This window comes from Myiozetetes cayanensis, unplaced genomic scaffold (genome assembly GCF_022539395.1).
Source record: "Myiozetetes cayanensis isolate MyiCay16 unplaced genomic scaffold, myiCay2020 scf4, whole genome shotgun sequence".
Taxonomy (NCBI): domain Eukaryota; kingdom Metazoa; phylum Chordata; class Aves; order Passeriformes; family Tyrannidae; genus Myiozetetes; species Myiozetetes cayanensis.
Genome location: NW_026087631.1, coordinates 19,722,799 through 19,743,976, shown reverse-complemented (window position 1 = coordinate 19,743,976; position 21,178 = coordinate 19,722,799). Strand labels below are relative to the sequence as shown.

Below are 21,178 nucleotides of genomic sequence, written 5' to 3'. Positions count from 1 at the left end.
ATGAAAGGGAGTTTGGTTACAGAGATCAATTGCCCAGAGGGGAAGCTGAACTCCTGCACTGTAATAATTGCCCTGCATGACTCTGCTCTTTTTACAGCTTGTGTTTGTCACATAAATGAAAGGAGATTGCAACAGCTTTTGAACAGAACTCCAATGACCTCACCCAAGCCAAGACTTCACCCTTTATCTGAGGTTCTTTGCTCATTTGCAAGTATCACTGTTAATCTTCATGAGTTTGTTTTTCAGAATTAAGCCTGTGTCTCAATTGATTTGTTATCTTCCCCAAATAGCTTTCAGTATCTGACCCTAATAGGCACACAGGGCAAGCTGACACAGTTTCAGCGCTTTCAGTCCCTACTTCTTCAGTATTTGTTTTCCTAGGATCTTTTCTTCATGACTTATGCTGATTTTGAGTGCATTTGTTATTGAGTTGCGTATCTCTTATGCCTGCAGTTGAGAAGATGGGCAGGGTGTGTTGGTAAATTGGCAATATCAGTACTGCAGACAGGAAAGGTGGTGAGTGCAACTGAGCAGTGCAGCCCTCCAGCTCCCCTCATGTGCGTTGTCAGTGACACTGCAAGCTTAGCATCTTCTTGCTGAAAAGCAAGTATACGCTCAAAATTCTGAGGCCAATTCTTATGACATGATAAATAGCCCTTTATAGATGATTCTTTTACTTTATTTTATGATATTTCTTCTCTGTAACAAGATGGTAATGTGAGGTTAGCAATATATGAGCAACATTCAAAAAAAATTTTTTCAGACAAACACCATAGAAATTCGAAGCCATCAGAGATGAGAAAAAGGAAAATAGTATTTTTACATTAGAATAATCTTTCTAAATCTAGTACTGTCAGCATAGGGGACACAAAACATGGTAAACATTTTCTTCCAAAATTAAAATGAAAAAATAGGATGGCTAAGCGTAAGACTCAGATTCAGAAGGGTATAATGCCAGTTCAAGTTGAGGTTTCTAGGCCCCAGGCACAGCTTACACTTGACCTTAGTTCCATCTGATTCACATTAATGTGAAAGACAGACAGTGTTACCTCTCCTTACTGAGCTCTGTTTTACCTTAAAGCTTGTTGTGATGGAGGCAAACTTATTATCTGCTGTCTCAGGATTGCCAATCAGGTAGTCCCAGCTTGTAAACATTTTCCAACTGAAAACAAAACTAGTATCATCCCCACCACCATCTTCATTTGCATTCCTTGCCATTCTACAAAGGCAGAAAGACACAGGAAGACCTTGTTAGAACTAAGTTCTACTTTGTGAGTATGATTTTTAAATTGCTCGTAAGTTTTAGCATTTTTCTGGAAAAAACCAAACAAGCAAACTAAGTCCTATATCGTTCTTGCTGTCAGTTGTTACACTAAATCTTTTCTCAAAGCAAAAACAAACAAGAGAAAAGGATGGAGGTTTTCATATTTAGACAATTTATGACCTCACAACACACAATTTGATAAGGAGGAATGAATGTACTTCATTAGCACCTTGACAAAACTCTGTTCGATAAGAAACACAGTAGAAAAACAATATCAAGAAATCTCTTAAATAGAAAGCTGCAGAGCATCCTGAACAGAAATAGATTTTATTAGAGACTTTGCAAAGAGAAAAAAGAGAAAAATTTTCATAAATAAAATATTCTAAAATAACAATAAACAAAACAAACAAATACAAAGCCCCAAAATAAATAAATATATATAAATAAATATATAATAAATATAAATATATAATAAATATAATAATAAAAATATATAATAAATAAAATAAATAAATAAATAATAAATAAATAAATATAAATAAGAGGATAATAAATATTCTAAAATAATAAACCAGAACAAAATCTTGTTATAGCATATAAAATACCACTACTAGAGCTTTCTGTGTCCTATACACATACAAAAGAAATTTATGATACTATGTAGAAACATCAGATTGTTTCTTCAGAGAAATATTTTTTTCAAATTTGACTTAATCTGAACTACAAAATTCTCTATTTCAAAGAGTTTTCATTCAGGTAATAACCATGGTCTTGCTTCTGCCTAGTTTGTCACCTAATTCAAATCATTATGCACAAGGATGGAGTGAATTAGTAGGGTAAAAATCACTTAGCCTTCAGTAATGTATTTATTTATCCGGGACGAAGAGTCAATATCTATTTTACAGCTCACTAGTGCAACAGAGTTACATTATTAATACTAATGTTAATGCATTCTACATACCACATTTTTAACAGTCCACATACCCTCAAATCCAGGAGGAGAATAATAAGTAAATAATACAGAAAATCCTTTTGAGCTGCTGTAAATCAGTAGCAGGGTTGGTACTATGCAGAAGGGTCAGAGATCATGGAAGATTCTTGGTAGAATCTGCCCTGTTTCTAGTTTATAGACCAAGAAAATTCCTTCTCAAGAGTTTCTAATTAAATAATGAACAATCTTGTGGTTAGAATATAATTACTTTGAGACCAGAAATATTTCAATTTTATGTTGTGCACTTTAAGAGCTGAAGAGAGTAACCTTTTATGTAAATATTTCCCCTAAACAGAATCATAGTGTTTATAATCCTCACTGTCTCTTTCACACAGATATTTCCTTTCCCAGTTCTCAGTCAGCAGCAGAAATATGGTAACACCTCCTGCTACACTGCTCTTAGTTTCTCTGCCCACTGCGCTTCTTTCTGGAAAAAGAGAAGAGAGCAGAAGTCTGCAAGAAATCTATTATGATTACCTAAATGTTGGTCAGGATTAGTGCCATAAGGCCAGACGGAAAATTAGCACATACAATGTATTTTTGACTCAAGGATATTCCTTTGTTTGGGCTACAGGGTTTTTCTGCTAGAAGGCATTTATTTATTTTTGTCTGAGTGACAGTCATTGAAATAAAATTGTCTGAGACTAAAACTATTCTAATCATTATAAAAAATATTTTAAAATATATTTTTGAGCTAAACAAATTGCTCTTTTATTGTGGTAGTCTATTTTTTCTCCAAATATACATATATGTGACTGAAGACTTTTTTTTTCTTTTTTTTTTTTTTTACTGAAATGCTTCTTGCCCTCTATAGGAACCAGTTTGAAAAGCAGAATATGAATTAACCTAGTGCTCATGCAAATGAAAAATACTGCCTTCAGCATGAAAGAGTGGAAATAGATTAACTGCATTTTTCTCTATATTTACAAATGTCTTTGAATCTTGACCTGCAATGCTCTGATTTTTTTTCACCATAGGCATTTTGTGAAGCCACCACTAGGGCTAACCATATTACTATGTTAGGTGGTCATTTTGGTTGAATCAAGGGTACTAAAGACTATAATAATTGGCAGCATTTACCTCTGACCGTGAGCTACACACAGAATTATTTGCCATATGCTTCTTTCTTGCTTTGTAAAGTAGTTTAGCTCACATAAGGTATCATTAAAGGTAGAACGATTGAATTTCCTGGATGTTAGCTGACAAGTATCATGAAAAGATGCCAAGTATTATGAAAAGATGGGTTGACAGCTGACAGTTCTTTCCCTTACTTTATGCATCCATTTTTCATTCTGAAGTTCAGGAGAGAAGTGGGTTTTTTATTTCATTAAAGATTTATTCCCACTTTCACAACACTGTAACACAAGCTTGTGGTGCAGAACAGCAGATAAATAATATAGGTTGAAGGAATCTTACATAACTTTGGCCTTGCACTTGATCTTGCATTGCCCTATCCTTACAATTACCATATTTTTAAAAAGACAGTCTCAGGGGTCCACAGCGGAATTATCTGCTTCTTTGAATATACTTTATTCCAGAGCCAAGGAACACTTACGTTCGAATGACAATCATAAAACTGTAGCCAATAGTCCCAACCCCAACAAGGAAATACGAAAGAGGCATCCTGAACTTCAGCCATCCAATTGTTCTCTGATTATTGTAATAACCATAAAAGAGTACAGAATACTGTGCAAGGCCCTGAAAAGACAACAAAAATTATAATGTTACATTTCTTAATTATGCTCATAGTCACCAACTGTAGCAATAGCAATGTACTGAAGCACTCATTTCAGTGAAATCAAATCAGTTGTAAGCAAAGCTATAATAAATCTCACAGGATGAAAAAGGTCTCCTTTTTTAAAAAAAAAAAAGATGTAAAATATTTCATAGCAACTTCAAAATCTTTTATCTTTAAAACTCTTTGTGAACACTCCATCTACAATTTAATGAGTCAAAACTTTTTCATCCACAAACTTCTTGTAAAGACAAAAGCATATTGGTTTACATAATTTATTTTTCAAATTTTGTGCAGATTAAATGCCAGATTTTTAACTTAATATTCACATTCCTAAAATTTACTTGCATAGCCTATTTGATATGGAATCCTTATATCTGTTCATTGTCTGCTGGGTGATCACTCAACATATATTATCCAATAAGTGTTTGGATTTTATGGGTGATTATTCAGTAGGTAAGGTTTTTACACACTTAGAGTAAACTCCAAGGCTATAAAAATAGAAATATGAGTGTACTGACTTTCTCAGCAATTATATCTTCTAAGTATCTTAATATGATCTGCCCTCTCTTCTACAGCTCAGACTGCTGATTTTTCAGAATAATTTATTATCTTATTATATTATTTATTATAATTTATTATCTTACTAAGTGTAAGAAATTGTTGGTAACTACATGGATAAAATATCTAAAACTTCTTGATAATTCTCAGAGTAAGAACTCACGGCCTAGAAGAAGACAAAAGTCAGAGCCTTTACAAAGGCTTAAAAAAAAACTTAGCTCAAGCAAGCAAAGGCAAAGCTCCAGCTGGATGTGAGGATTTTAAGTCAAATACATAGTATTTGAACATGTAATTGGAGGATGGGCTATGCATTATTTTGATAATAAGATGTGGGGGGTTGTGAATTAAAAGCCATTTGCTTCCCTTCTGTTTTTCAGTTGCCCATTTTCCTTAAAATGAATAACATCTTTCTCTTATATATTGTCATAGAATCATAGAATCAGCTGGGTTGGTAAGGACCTCTGAGATCATCAAGTCCAACCCTTGATCCACTACCATCATGGTTACTAGACTGTGGCACTCAGTGCCACATCCAGTCTCATCTTAAAAACCTCCAGGGACAGAGAATCCACCACCTCCCTGGGCAGCCCATTCCAATGTCTGATTACCCTCTCTGTAAAGAATTTGTTCGTAATATCAAACCTAAACCTCCCCTGGCAGAGCTTGAGACCATGCCCTCTTTATCTTACCAATACTTGCCTGGGAGAAGAGACCATCCCTCCCTGGTTACAGTCTCCTTTCAGGGAGTTGTAGAGAGTGATGAGGTCTCCCCTGAGCCTTCTCTTCTCCAGTGTAAACAACCCCAGTTCCCTCAGCCTCTCCTCATAGGACTTGTGCTTGAGTCCCTTCACCAGCCTGGTTGCTCTTCTCTGGACCTGCTCCAGCACCTCAATATCCTTTCTGAACTGAGGGGCCCAGAAATGGACACAATACTCAAGGTGTGGCCTCAGCAGTGCTGAGTACAGGGGAGAAATCACTTCCCTGCTCCTGTTGGCCACACTGTTCCTGATCCAGGCCAGGATGCCATTGGCCTTCTTGGCCACCTGGGCACACTCTGGCTCATGTTCAGCCTCCTGTCAATCCAAACTCCCAGGTCCCTTCCTGCCTGGTTGCTCCTCAGCCACTCTGTGCCCAGCCTGTAGCGCTGCAGGGGTTGTTGTGGCCAAAGTGCAGGACCCGGCACTTGGCCTTGTTGAACTTCATTCCATTGGAATCAGCCCAACTCTCCAGCCTGTCCAGGTGCCTCTGTAGAGCCCTCCTGCCTTCCAGCTCATCGACACTTCTCCTCAACTTGGTGTCATCTGCAAATTTACTAATGGTGGACTCAATTCCCTCATCTAAATCATCACTGTAATATTCATACATTATGAACTTTTTAAGTTGCTGTGTTCTGAAAAGTTAGAGATAATTCCTTCACTGTATGTCATTCAGTGTGTTGATTCCTGGGCTTTGTCAATTGCATTTCACCATAAGATTTGAAAAAACTTTATCTCTGTAAAGGTGGAAATGCATGGAAGACATCTTTCACTCCTTTCTGAGCCAACTATGAAAGAGTATTGATCAAATATTTTATTTTAATATGCTTTGAGAACATATCTCAAAAACATATGTTAAAATTAATTCCAATTAATTCTATTAAAAGTTGAAAGTGTTTCTCTTTACCATGTCAATAATATGAATACAATTTCAAGAAAATAAAAGGCAAAAGACAGGCTGAGCTTATCTTTTATATACTGTCTTAGAGACTAGTGGGGTTTAGGGTTTTTGCATTTTTGTTGGGTTTTTTACAGGAATGAAATTATGATTGGTAATGTGTGTTCATATATTTGTAACTTACATGGTAATATCCAAGTACTGCTAGCAGATGAAAGATATTATCTCCTGTGCTGTTTAAAATAATGTCATTGTCTTAAGGGAATATTTGTCAACCCATTATGCTTCAAGAAAATTCTCTTTTTCTCCTCAGTATTTCAGGGGATCCATCTCTTTCATTGATTGCCTTATTCTGTGTTTATTGCATATGCATTTGCTCCTTGTGTAAACTGTTACTTTGTTATTTTTTATATGTTGTTTTTTCAGAGCTCTTGTGTTCTGTTTCTGACAATTGTTATGAACTTCACCTGTCTTTCCACAGTGTCTCCATTCATGTTTTCTCAAACACATTTATTTAAAAACATTGTTCCGATTTTCTGTAAAAAGTACTTCTAGACTCTATGCTCTTTAAAAAATGTTCAAGTATGTCCTATTTACTCCGATATCTCCCTGACATTTTAATTTCTCATTTTACAATTTCATTGTCATTATTTAACTTCCTGGCTCCATGTCTAGATTTAATCTTACTGTCACTCAAAAATAAAGCTTCTTATGTATTAGATGCAATATCAGTTCATGAAGCAGCCATTGTAAAATGTAATATATGCAGCTTTTTAGAAAGATCTTTCTATCCTTTTTTATTATCGTAGAAGAGTCCATCACTGGCACGTAATAGAAGGGTTAGAATATATGGAACCTACAGGTGGCAATGGCACAGTTGAGAGCCTCTGAGTAGGAATCAAGGGACAAAAAAATGCAGATGTATTATGGGAGTCTGCCATAGACCTCCCAAACAGGATGATGATGCCAACAAATTACTCTTTGAGGAACTAAGGGACATTTGCAAGTCAACTGACCTTGTCCTTGTAGGGGACCTCAATCAGGAGCATCACACAGCTGGTACAACCCTTGCCAGAAGATTTCTAAAAAATTTGGATAACAACATTATGGAACAGGTCCTAAGGGAGCTGACTTAGAAAGATGGCCTCCTTGATCTGCTGCTTGTCAACACACAGGATCTTGTGAGAGAGGCAGAGACTGGTGGCAGTCTTGGCCACAGTGACCATGAAGTGATCAAGTTTAAAATCTCTGTTGACAGGAGGAGAAGTACCAACAAACCCTCAGCTCTGGCCATGAGGAAGGCAGACTTCAGGGTGCCCAGGGAATTAGTATGGAAGGTCCTCTGGGAAAATGTTTCTGCACCTGCTGAAATCCATCAGTGCTGGTCACTTTTTAAAGCACCTCCTAGGGGAACAGGAGCAGGCAATTCCCAGATGTAGAAAGTCAAGCAGGCAAGTTAGAAGGTCAACTTGGCTGAGCAAGGATCTTCTCTTGGAGATAAGGCAAAAAAAAAAAAAAAAGGGTTTATACCCAGTGCAAGCCAGGTCAGGTGAGATGAGGAGAATACAGAGAAGCTGAAAGGGAAAGAAGGGAAAATTTGTGTGGCCAAAGCTTGACTGGAGCTACAGCTGGCCAGAAATTTGGGGGACAATAAAAAGAGTTTTTTCAAATCTATCAATGGCAATAGGCAGTGTAGAAATATTATTGATCCATTACAGGATGAGGATGGTCACCTCACAAAAAGGGACAGAGACAAGGCAGAGGTGTTTAATGCTTTCTTTGCCTCTGTCTTCAACATCGATGATGGATCAAGGGGGTCTCAGTGCCCTAAGCTGCAGGACCATAAGTGCAAGAATGATCAACTCTCAGTTGACCTAGAAATTGTGTGGTATCTGCTGCTCCAGGCGGATCCCTACAAATCTATGGGCCTGAGATTCATGCCAGAATCCTCAAAAAACTGGCTGATGTAATCACAAAATCTCTGATGATTTTTGACAGGTCTTGAGAATTCAGAGACGTCAAGAAGAGCAAGAAGGAGTACCCTGGAAACTATAGGCCTGTCAGTCTCACTTTAGTGCCTAGTAAAGTTATGGAGAAGATTATTCTGGGAGGTATTAAAAGACAGTTGGATGACAACCCAGTCACTGGTCACAGCCAGCATGGCTTCATGAAAGTCCTGCTTGTTCAACCTGATTTCCTTATATGACCGAGATGATCAAGGGAAGCTAATAGATGTAATCTTTTTGGATTTCAGCAAAGATTTTGATACTGTCTTGTACAGGAGCCTTCTGGACAAAATGTTCAGCATACAGTTGGATAACTGTGTTACATGATGGGTGAGCAACTTCCTCACAGACACAAAGAGTTACAGTGAACAGGGTGACATTAGGCTGGTGACCAGTCACTAGTGGGGTTCCACAGGACTCCATTCTCAGCCCAGTTCTCTTCAACATCTTCATTAACAACCTGGACTAAGGGCTGGAAGGAACACTAAGTAAGTTTGCCAATGACAATAAATTGAGAGAAGCTCTCAACTCTATCAGGAGTGGAGAGGCCTTTCAGATAGACTTTGACAAGTTGGAGAGATGGGCAATCACCAACCGTATCAAGTTCAACAAGGGAATGTGCCTGATTCTGCATATGGTACGGGGCAACCCTGGCTGTTAGTATAGACTGAGAAATGAGATCCTAGAAAGCAGGGTCATGGAAAGGGACCTGGGGGTCCTGGTCAAAAGTAAGTTGAATCTGAGTCAGCAGTACCCTGGCTGCCAGGAGGGCCAACTGTGTCCTGGGGGATGTCATACAAAACACTGCCAGCCTGTCAAGGGAAATGATTGTCCCACTCTGCTCTTCACTTGGGTGGCCTCACCTTGACTGCTGTGTGAAGTTTTGTTCACCACAGTACAAAAAAAGACATCAAGCTATTAGAGACCATCCAAAGGAGGACCATGAAGATTGATAGAGAGTCTGGAGGGGTTGCATGTTTTCACAGATGGAGTACCCTAGGATGACATTGACTGCACGCCACAGAGAAACGTAACTGTCTTCTAAGCAACATATTGTAATACCAAATTTATCACCATCTGACTTTATGAAAAGTTGTACCACCTTTATATAAAGACGTCAACTGTAGAGATTTGCCACAATAAGATAAATCTGTTATTTTCAGGAAGAGAAAACGGTATGACATATTTAGAAGTATACCATTAGCTTATCAGTACAGGTTAGACTGGGAATCACATCTACAGTAAAGAATTATAATATGCTTCTCAATTCAGCTAAAATATCTACTTGTTCTGTAAGACTTAGAAGAAACTAAAAAGGCATACTTTGTTTTAGAAAAAAGAATACAGATGGGTTTCTTACACCCCCCCCAAGACACACTGCATTTTAAAATTCAGGATTTTAGTCATACAAAAGCAGAAGACCATTTTCATGCATAAGAAATGGAAATTCAGTACCCAGAGATAGCAAATCAGCTTTGAGATATTTCCCCGTGTGTCTTTGGATTGCTAGATATAATTGAGCTTATGAACATACAGCATCGTTATGTGCTTTGTCTGAAGTAAACATGTATACAGAGAGTTTGTGAAAAAAACATGTAAACTAATTCTATTGCCAATTATCTCTAGAAATAATTCATATTAAATCACTGAATATTAAACAATGAAGTATTTATGAATAAAAGAGTTATACGAAAATGAAGTATTGCAAGATTATGCACTTACACTAAAATCCCAGAGAGTAGCAAAGTTCATAGCAGTTGCTTCTTCAGCTCTTGGAACAGTTTTTCTAGGTAAAGAGCCATATGGCTTACCCATCAAAGCCTGAAACCAAAAAATGAGAGTAATTTACATTTTAAGGCAAAATATTAACAAAGGGAAGGAAGGGACAGTGATCTGTCATTTCTTAGGAAGAATTGTTTTATTCTCCTAAACTCCTTAGTGATAATGACCTATTGGTACAATTCCTTCCATGGATCCTCACATTATTGATTCAAACTGTGCCTAACATATACACTCAATTTAAATTTTCTAATTTCTAAATTTAAAGTTCCACTAGTATCAATGGATTGTCAAACTATGCCTCTTACATTTAAAGGCAACACAGAAGCCCAGATCTCTCTGATGAATGGGGTTTTTCTTGCAGAGAAGAACAGAAGATTAATTTTTCTTACATTATGGATTTTATTGGGTGATTTTTTTAATTGAAATAAATGGGAAGATGGCAGGGAATCAGTTTTCGGATTCTGACAGTCCCATTGCTACTGGAAAGATGCTTGCTCAGGCACAGTATATGTCCTTTTCCAGGGTTACCCTGAAAACTGTTGGGTGTTTAGTTTGGTTTTGGCTTCTAAGGAAAATGGATCATGCTATTGAAATGCTGTACTAGGAAGTTGTTGGAAATTCTCACCTAATCGTTTCCCATCTGCTTACTAGAAAATAAGAAAACCAAGAGGATATGGAATATTCAAATCAGGGAGATGGCACGTAATTTTAATTCCATAAAAGTCTGCTTTTAGGAGGACAACATGGTGGTTCAAAGGAACCCAAAAAATATTACATTTCATAGCAGTAATTTCCCTTTGAATTATATCTGCTCTAAGTACAATTAGTAACGGTAATTCTGCAAACAGTACAAAGCATGGTAGGTCTCGCGTGAATTTACAGCCTAACTGTGCCATCACCATGTGAGTATTACATCTGAAAATATCCTCTGAGCCCATAAAGAATCCTTTTACTGCAATGCACATTGCAGTCAAGAAACTCCACGTAGCTTCTTCTTAGTTTCAGTTCCTCTACTTAGTTCTCCATAAAATAATCACCCAAAAAAAAAAAAAAAAAAAGGCAAAACCAACCAAAAAAAACCAAAACAAAGAAACAAAACCATACCTGTGTCATCCCAGACACAGGAAAACACTTTCATCAGTAAACCCTATATACATTTTACCTTTTTCCGTCATGTCTATTTCAAGGCATCTCTCTGTAGAGACAATTTTCCACAAGGAAAGTACCTCTTTACAGGCTTGGTACACCTTAATACTTTCAAATGGATCACAACGAGATTAAAAACTTATTTAAGGGTCCAATCCTATGAAATCTCACAGAATCTCAGGATACACTGAGTTGGAAAGGACTCACAAGGACCATCAAGTCCAACACTTAACCCTACACAGGATCATCCTCAGGAGTCACACCAAATGTCCAAGAGTATCATTCAAACACTTCTTGAACTTTGGCAGGCTTGGTGCTGTGATCACTTCCCTGGGGAGCCTCTTCCAGTGCCCAAACACCCTCTGGGTGAAGAACCTTTTTCTAATATCCAACCTAAACCTCCCCTGACACGACTTCAGGCCATTCCCTCAGGTCCTGTCACTGGTCACCACAGAGAAGAGATCAGTGCCTGCCCCTTCTCTTCCCCTCATGAGGAAGTTGTAACTTCAAGGAGGTCTCCTCTCAGTCTCCTCTCCTCCAGGCTGAACACACCAAGTGACCTCAACCACCCCTTATTTGGCTTCTTCTCAATGCCCTTCACCATCTTCGTTGCCCTCCTCTCAACACTCTCTAATGGCTTAATATCTTTGTTATATTGTGGTGCCCAAAACTGCCGCAATATGAAAGGTGAGATTGCACCAGTGTAGAGCAGCGAGAGACAATCACCTCCCTTGACTGGCTGGGGATGCTTTGCCTGATGCCCCCCAGGACACAGTTGGCCCTCCTGGCTACCAGGGCACTGCTGACTCATATTCAACTGGCCATCTACCAGGACTCCCAGGTCCCTTTCCATTACACTGCTTTCCAGCATCTCATTCTTCAGTCTATACCAACAGCCAGGGATGCCCCATTCCAGGTGCAGAATCCATCACTTCCTCTTGTTGAACTTCATATGATTGGAGATTGCCCATCTCTCTAATTTGTGGTGGTCTCTCTGCAGGACCTCCTAGCCTTTGAGAGAGTCAACAGTTTCTTCCACTTTTGCACTGTCTGCCAACTTGCTCAGTATCCTTTCCAGTCCTGTATCCAAGTCATTTATGAAGATGTTGAAGAGCGTAGGGCCTGAGATGGAGCCCTGCAGAACCCCACTAGTGACAGGTCACCAGTCTGATGTTACCCCATTCACCATTACCCTCTGTGCTTGACCTGTGAGCCAGTTGCTCACCTACCACATGATGTGTTTATCCAGCTGTGTGCCAGACATTTTCTCCAGAAGGATACCGTGTGAGACAGTATCGGAAGTTTTACTAAAATCCAAAATTGTTACATCAACTGGCTTCCTTTGATCAACTAAATAGGTGGGTTACCTTCCATAAGACTAAATCAGGTTTGATAACCAGGACTTTCATGAAGCCATGCTGGCTGTGACCAATGACTGCATTGTCTTTCAGGTGTTTTTCAATACCTCCCAGAATAATCTTCTCCATAACTTTACCAGGCACTGAAGTGAGACTGACAGGCCTGTAGTTTCAGGCTCCTTCTTCTTGGTCTACTCAAAAATAGGAACAATGTTCACCAGCTTCCAGTCAGCTGGGACCTCTTTGGATTCCCACGACAACTCAAATATCATCAAAAGAGATTTTGTGATTACATCAGCCAGTTTTTTGAGGATTCTGGCATGAATCCCAGGCCCATAGATTTGTAGGGAACAGCAGATACCACACAATTTCTAGGTCAACTGGGAGTTGATTGTTCTTGCAGTTATAGTCTTCCAGCTCAGAGTACTGAGACCCCCTTGATCCATCATCAATATTGAAGACAGAGGCAAAGAAAGCATTAAACACCTCTGCCTTGTCTCTTTTTGTGAGGTGACTATCCTCATCCTGTAATGGGTCAATAATATTTCTACACTGCCTATTGCCATTGATAGATTTGAAAAAACTCTTTTTATTATCCCCTGCATTTCTGGCCATCTACAAGTCCAGTCAAGCTTTGGCCACACGAATTTTCTCCCTGCAGTGGCAGGCAGCATCTCTGAATTCGTCTAGTCTCACATTGCCTTGCTTCCACAGGGCATATACATTCTTTTTTTGCTGTCTGTCCAAGGAAGATCCCTACCCAGTCAAGCTGGCCTTCTGACTTGCTTGCTTGACTTTCTACATCTGGGAATTGCCTGCTCCTGTTCCCCTAGGAGGTGCTTTAAAAAATGACCAGCACTGATGGATTTCAGCAGCTGCAGAAACATTTTCCCAGAGGACCTTCCATACTAATTCCCTGGGCACCCTGAAGTCTGCCTTCCTCATGGCCAGAGCTGAGGGTTTGTTGGTACTTCTCCTCCTGTCAACAGAGATTTTAAACTTGATCACTTCATGGTCACTGTGGCCAAGACTGCCACCAGTCTCTGCCTCTCTCACAAGATCCTGTGTGTTGACAAGCAGCAGATCAAGGAGGCCATCTGAGTCGGCTCCCTTAGCACTTTCCTATGGCAATTTTCAATGGAAATTTAAAAGATTCCCACCTCAGGCACCATTACAAGTCCAAAGGTCAGTCCAAAGAGAATCATGTTTATTCCATACATCCAGCGCAAGAATATGAAATAAGATGCTACTGATGAGCCAAAGTGACCTGTGGAAACATCAGATGTGATAAAAAGGCAGAAAAATTAGCTGTTTGAAATTATTTTGCCTAGGGATGAAGATGCTCAAAGTTTATTTAAAATAAATGAAATCAGTGGAGGTTTTTAATCTTCTTTATTATCATAATTCTAATAGCTTTTTTTTTGAAGATTGCATACTAATATTCACAGACCCAGCTGAGAAAACAGAAATGAAAAATATAAAAGTATTAGTTATATAGACTACCTGGGATCATATAAAAGCCATGACACTTGCTACTGTTAAGTAACCTCTGTAAATACAATTCAGTGCTTTTTATTCTTTTTTTCTGTCTGATGTGGATTTTAAGCATTCTTGACATGTTAAGCCAGCACCTGCCCAAATTTAATAGGAAGCAGTACAGAATTAACCAATGGTGATAGTGTTTCCAAGGCCACAAGATAGTTATCAGTGCTCACCAGACTTTTTCACAAGGGAGGAACAATATTATCTGCAAGTATTTGTATCCTTTCTTTCTCTTACTTCACTGTTTATGTGTTCTACCAGTACGCAGGTGTGAAGGCAGTCCCACCACCAGCTGAAGGCTTTCTTAAATTACTGGCATTCTGGCAAATGATCCTTTCTGCAAGTAAAAGCAATTGCAGCTTTCCCTAGTAATATATTGAACAGAACAAAAACTTAAAGAAAAAGAGTAAACTTCGCAATCCTACCCTTTGAGATTACGAAACTATTCCATTGTGATTTTGGGACCCTTCAGCAAAAACTGAACTTGTTTCAAATGAAAAGATAAATAGATACAAAAGCAGGTCTGGAAAAATAATCTTGCTCCATTTTTGCATTCTTATTTTAAAAGGAAAGAAATGTGCCTGTTGGAATTATTAGAAGCAGAAGAGCTTATGCAAGGATTACTCCTTTAAAGAATCTTGTAGAACCCTTACTCTTATAAATCCTCAAGATATCTATTATGTATCCATAATAGATTACATGTTCTAAACTCCACCTCAAGTGGGTAGATAATCTGTTACACAGTCTGTAGACCATTGTTTAAGTACATTATATAAGTTCTCCTCAAAGGTTTTTTTTTCAGTCCAAAGCCCCATAAAATTCGCAATTTATCATTTTCCTGTTTTTCTAGTGTTCTGGTTATTCCTTTTGATGCAACTCACAGATCCTTTCAAATGCAGCTTTTCTAAAATCAGTTTCATTGCACTTTCATCTGCATTTCATCAGTGGCAGAACCTCACTCAGGTATCTATGCAGTTGAGCCAAATATGCTCCAAATAAAGGGCTGTAATTTAAATTAATCACTGGAACTGCAATGCAAAACTGACTGGTGACAAACATCTACTACAAACATACCTGTAGAACTAATTACATTGCCTTGTTTATACTTATGCCCAATACATGTGGACATCCAAGACCGCTATCATTTTTTCTGTGTTAAATTATGTGGCTGAAAATGGGAGAAGTACATCTTACATGAAGATCAAGATAATGAAAAATGGCAAAAATAATTACAATGTAGTCTGGACAGTATAATCTGTATATTATAAATACAAACAAAATAAAATGAAGGTAGGAAATAGCTAAATACCAATTCCATCTTTCCAAGATCAACACTGGCTGTTGAACTGTTACCTGTGAAATGAGGGTTTTTTCCATAAAGTGACTAATACTTTCTCAGGGAAATTTTCAATTAGCTATAATATCAAGCTCAACCAATATTAATGAAAAAATAAATACTCACGGATTTTAAACTATGCACTGAATACTGACACATATTCTGAAGTAATTTATCATTTTAGCAGACACCAGAAATATGATAATCGATACTATTCTTATTTACTTACTTTCAATCTCCTTAATTTTCATTTCCCAGGGTATGCAGGCTGTCTTAAAATTCTCAAAGTCTCTTTGAAATTTCATCCATTTCTGAAAAGAGTTGCAGAAAAAGAAAATAAAAACCAACACACCATCCTCTCAGTGTCCAGATGCTCAGTTCTCCCTTGAGCTAATGTAAGTCTTTAATCATGCACAGCATCCTTTGTCAGAGTCTACAAAGTAATAGCTTGTGAACAAACATCTCCTTTTGTTTGTTCTGAATATGTCTCCTATTGGCTTTGCATGAAGTTTCTACTTCTTTTTTTTTTCTTCCACAATAATTAACTAATCACTTCCTTTCATGTAATGCTTTCTCTTTTTTCTTTTTCTCTTTCTTTTCCTTTTACTCCTTCTTTTCCTTTTTCTCTTTCTTTTCCTTTTACTCCTTCTTTTGCTTTTTCTCTTTCTTTCTCTTTTCTGTTTTCTTTACTTTTTCTTCTTTTTTAGAAATGTTCCTGAGACTTCATTTCTTATTTCCTTTGCTATTCAACATTTAAATCTGGAGTTTAAGCTGTGACATTTACTTACAATTACTCTACCCAGTAGTTTATCTATTAATGAGTTTAACTTCTGTAAGTGACCTTCCTGAACCAAGCTGAGTTTGAAAATCTGATATTTTTTGTGACCATCAATGCTTAGGAGATGTGATCACACAGTTGCTTGCACAAAATCCAGTCTAACTAAGGGTAAACCTCGCCATAACAAGTAGTCCTGACAAATATTTTTAGCCTTTTTCTGCATCAGCACTTTAGTTTAGGGCAAAAGTGTGCTTTTGAAGTGAATCTCCCAAACCATTCCAATTCAACATAGTTAAATTTGTACTGTAAGGGAGTCTCAGAACATAAAACTAAGTCAAAATATGTGTTTGGGAGCATGCTAATCTCAAAAGAAAGACTAAACTTTAGATTCAGTCCACACAAATACCCAATCTACTCCAAGAGAAATTAACATTTACAAGATATTAAATTCTTGAAAACTCCTGTAAAACAGTTGATTTTTGTTTTGATTACAATATCCACATGTGAGCTTTCATCAGAGATACTTTCATGCAAGGGCAGTGGAAATAAAAGTTTTAAAATGCAAAGAAAGACAAGGAACTCTACTTTGGAAAATGAGTACCTACGGCAATAATTTACAAAAGGTTCCCCATTAGCTTTACAGTAAGTTAGTCAAACAATCAGTTTACCTTGGTCATCATCACTTTGTATGCATAGAATTTTTTTCCTTTTCCTTTTCCCAGAGCACCTTCAAACTTTTCAACAAAAAGCTGGGCTTCCCTGGAAAATGACAGCAAAAGAGAGATATAAAAAATGGTACAGTAAATGTTATGTTTTCTCTATTGTATTAATTTAATTTTTTGTGTTTCAGCTCCTCACAGAGTTTTATAAAATCTTATCCCCTTAGTGATGTTAGGAAAGAAACTCTCCGAAATTTTGCATTTCATAGAATACTAATCATATGTAGTGCAAACAGTACCAGCAACTTCAGACATCTGCTCTAATGCAAATGTATTTGGAGATCTGAGATCTGTCTACATCCAGTCAATGTTATCAAATATTTTTAGTCATAGTGAATTTAGCAGTTCAGCTACTGCCCATTTGTGTGATGCACAAACTGTTATTTCTCCTGGTCCCATTTAATATAAATTGTTGTCCAGCTACCTAAGGGAAATCTATTTTCATTATTTGTTTTGGAGATATGTATACACTAGAGCATTGGTTCTTTTGTGTCTATGCTACTTAACTCTTGAGAATTTCTGCATATATCTTCTCTAGCTGTACCATTCCCAGAATCATTCTTAGAAGTGTAACTTTGCTAGCCCCCAAAAGACTAAACTTTTGCTTACAAATACATGTAAGTTAAATAATTCATTTCATGGCTAGGCTTCACGAACAAAGATTTGAGAAGGGCTCTACCCAAGCTTGCTACAAGCGCGCTGATGGCTAAAAGGGTCAGTGTGAGATAGACAAGTCTGGTTGCAGAAGGCACAGCAGAAAGACTCCCCAGGTGATATCGATGAGACGCGATTCTTTCTGCGTTGTCTTTTCTCCTCGAGAGTGATCCTGCGTGTGTTCTCAAAAGCAGCAGCAGCGTTATAGATGCTGTGTCTCCAGGCCTCCCGATTGGAGGCCAGGGTAGACCAATGGTGATGATCAATATGGCCAAGGCTGAGGGATTGTTTCAGGCAGTCCTTGTATCTTCTCTTCGGGGCTCCTCTCTTGCAGCAGCCAGTGGCAAGTTCCCTATAGAACACAATCTTAGGGAGGCGGTAGTCCTGCATCCTGGAGACGTGCCCTGCCCAGCGCAGCTGTGTTCTCAGCAGCATGGCCTCAATGCTCGTGACTGCTGCCTGTTCAAGGACAGACATGTTGGTCACACAGTCAGTCCAGTGGATGTTTAGGATTGTACGGAGGCAGCGCTGATGGAAGCGTTCAAAGAGACGCAAGTGGTGCCAGTAAATGACCCATGATTCAGATCCATATAAAAGAGCAGACAGTACAGTGGCTCTGTAAACATTGATCTTTGTACTTTTCTTCAGATGTTTGTTTTGCCACACTCTTTTTACTGAAAGCTCCATATGCCTTTGCTAACCTGTTGTTTATTTCTGCATCAATCTTACCGTCTGAGGAGATGATGCTTCCCAGGTAATTAAACTGCTGGACTGATTTGAGCTCTGTTTCACCAATGATGATATGGGGATGATGGGAGACTTCCTGAGGTGCAGGCTGATATAAAACTTCTGTTTTCTTCAAGCTGACTTCCAGTCCAAAAGGCTCAGCAGCCTCTGCAAAGCAGGATGTTAAATGCTGCAGAGCTACTTCTGTGTGGGCGATGAGTGGGTGATCACAAAACAGACACCTACAATGCCCTTGTCAGAGTCAGCAGGTTGTTGGTTTCCTCAATGCAAACGGGGGGCAGAGGGATGCAGTTAAATCACACAGATTTTTTTTATCAGCTTCATCATGTGATTTAAATTGCTCCCACCTCAAAATCCAAAATACTTGGAAACACACTGAAGGAAAAGTAAAGAATGAAAGAAAAAGTGGTGACCAAGAGCAGCACAAATGCATGGCCCGGCTTCAGTTTAAACAACACTGGTTTGGGTGGATACTACACAAAATAACATGAGATTGTCTTTGGTTTCATATGTACATTAGTTAAAGTATTCTAAAAAACTTCTATTATTCTTATGCATCATCAGCATAGAGTAACTCATGGACAAGATGATTTAAGGTCTTAGTGTGGGCCTTCAGTCACCTTAGGTTGAATAGGCTCCCATTGGTATGATATCAAATGTAGACACCATTTTCATCATTGAGGTCTGCTGTGGCCCTTTGGAGCATCATGCTGAAGAAGATTGTGAATAAAGTTGGTGGGAGAACGCAGCCTTGCTTCACACCATTGGCTATTGGAAAGGGCTCACAAAGTGCATTGCCGTATCTGGCTTGACCGCACTGGTCCTCATGAAGCGAGATGATCATTTTGAGGAACTTGGGAGGACATCCTAAACGTTCCAAAATCTGCCACAGACCTTTTCTGCTCACAGTGTCGAAAGCCTTGGTGAGATCAACAAAGGTAACATAGAGTCCTTTGTTCTGTTCCCTGCACTTCTCTTGCAGTTGTCTGAGAACAAATACCATGTCTGTGGTACCTCTGTTGGTTCGGAAACCACACTGGCTTTCAGGCAGAAGATCTTCTGCTATGGCAGGTATTAATCTGTTCAACAGAATTCTTGCATAATACAGCCCACATATTCACCACTTCAAAGTTGTTCTTTGAGGATCGAGTCAGTGTCATTTCAGGGGTCTAGATTCCTTGTTCCCAGTTCTGTGCTTCTGACTGAATGTTTCTTATTCTCCAAGCCACTCTGAGTCCTTCAGAGATTTTAAGGTTCAGTGGTCACAGATCATTCTTTCATTTTGATTCTCAAAAAAAATCTACACTTAAATTTCAGCCCTCCCAAATTAGTCAGAGAAAATAGATTGGTTCAGCTTCAGGAAACCAATGTCCAGGAGACTATTTTAAATCCAAGAGTCAGGATTTGAAATTTTGATGTAGTCAGCAGATATAAGGCAGTCCTGACAGCAGGTGGCAGCTTCGTCCTAAATTCAGCAGCCAGTGCTGGAACACTGCCATAAAAGCAGCCAGAATCAATAAACTGAACATATGCCAATCTCCCAGGTCAACATATCATATTCTGAACTAAAAAGGAAACCCTTTTACTATCACTTCTAGGTAATCCAGACTTGTTCATGAAAAATTTCTGAAATCAAAACCTACAGAGCTGTAGAAAACTCATGTTTTCAGTCACTAATTATGTTATGTTGCAGAATACAAAGATTTCAAATTGTAAGCTGAGGGTTTTTTTACAGTGAAGCAGTAAATTAGAAATTTAAGGAGATAATAAGAAAACAACCATTAATAAGTTAAAAAATCCTCTGTAGCAAGTATGAGCACACCTTGCCTCTGTAGATGAACACTAAAGCTCCCCACAAACTTGTTCTGCTATAAATCAAAGCTGAGTAAAAACAGGACAGAATTTTTCACAATGAAATTCATAAAAGCATCTATTTTAAATGCCTAATTCAAGCCGTCTTCTGACTTGTTTTAAAATATTTTCGCAATGCATTCTACTAAAACTAGGGGGGGGGGTTATCCTACTCTGCCTCCTTTACCATCTGTCAAGCAATGTTTCAAGTTGGATTGTCATCAGTATTTTAGTTTTTTCTTCAGGACGAATCCAAACATTGGTTTTTGAAGGTAGTTAACTGGACCTAGAGGTTTATGCTGCTGACTCTCCTAGATGCTTCCCTTTATTTTGCTTCGCCAGTGCCTGAGGTTTCATCTCTCTTTGCATCCCTTTTTCCCCAAATGTTTCTGCTTTATAACCTATTATTCTCTGATTTTTGTTTTGTTTCTGTGCATTGGACTAAGTTCATTGCTGGATCACAAACAAACCAGTTCCTTCTTGCTAGGTGGTTATATATGCATCTAACTCAGTTTCCAGTGTAGGGCTGGAATACAAAACCAGCTGGATTCATGAACAATATTTGTGAAACTACTTTCCTGTTTCATGAAAGAAGTATGAAGCAACTCCTTTCATTCTTCTTAATAATTGTTTTCCTATACTTATAAATTTGTTATATAAACCTGGGAGGAAGTCAGCTAAGTCTAAACAGTGGACTTGGAGTATTTCATTTTCCACTTACACTGAATTTTGTTCTAGTCAGTAATAATGCACTTTGATTTTTTTAACTAAGAGAACTGTTGGCATAAATGCATATATCACACTGACCATGAGAAGAAGATGTTTCAAATATGCATCAAAAACTGTGTCCATATTTCCCAATCTTGAAAAGTAATAGCCAAAATAATCACATAGTTAATAATCATCACATAATTAATAAAAAAAGTAGCACAGGTTAGTAGGCCCAAAGAGTGGTGGTGAATGGAGTTAAATCCATCTGGTATTCAGTCACAGGTGGTGTTTCCCAGGGCTCAGTACTGTGGCTAATCCTGCTTAATACTGATGATCTAGAGTAG

At 38.3% G+C, this 21,178-nt stretch overlaps 1 protein-coding gene across 1 annotated transcript in view; it reads right to left on the bottom strand.

Moving 5' to 3' along the window:
* The window catches only part of TMC1 (transmembrane channel like 1), a 58,594-nt gene that overhangs the window by 21,683 nt on the left and 15,733 nt on the right, over positions 1-21,178 (bottom strand). The window contains exons 5-10 of the mRNA XM_050329309.1: positions 16,821-16,911; positions 15,604-15,685; positions 13,657-13,763; positions 9,933-10,031; positions 3,811-3,953; positions 1,075-1,219 (exon numbers count right to left, since the gene is read on the bottom strand). Of these exons, the coding sequence (XP_050185266.1) occupies positions 1,075-1,219; positions 3,811-3,953; positions 9,933-10,031; positions 13,657-13,763; positions 15,604-15,685; positions 16,821-16,911 (667 nt within the window). The remainder of the gene's footprint in view (positions 1-1,074; positions 1,220-3,810; positions 3,954-9,932; positions 10,032-13,656; positions 13,764-15,603; positions 15,686-16,820; positions 16,912-21,178) is intronic.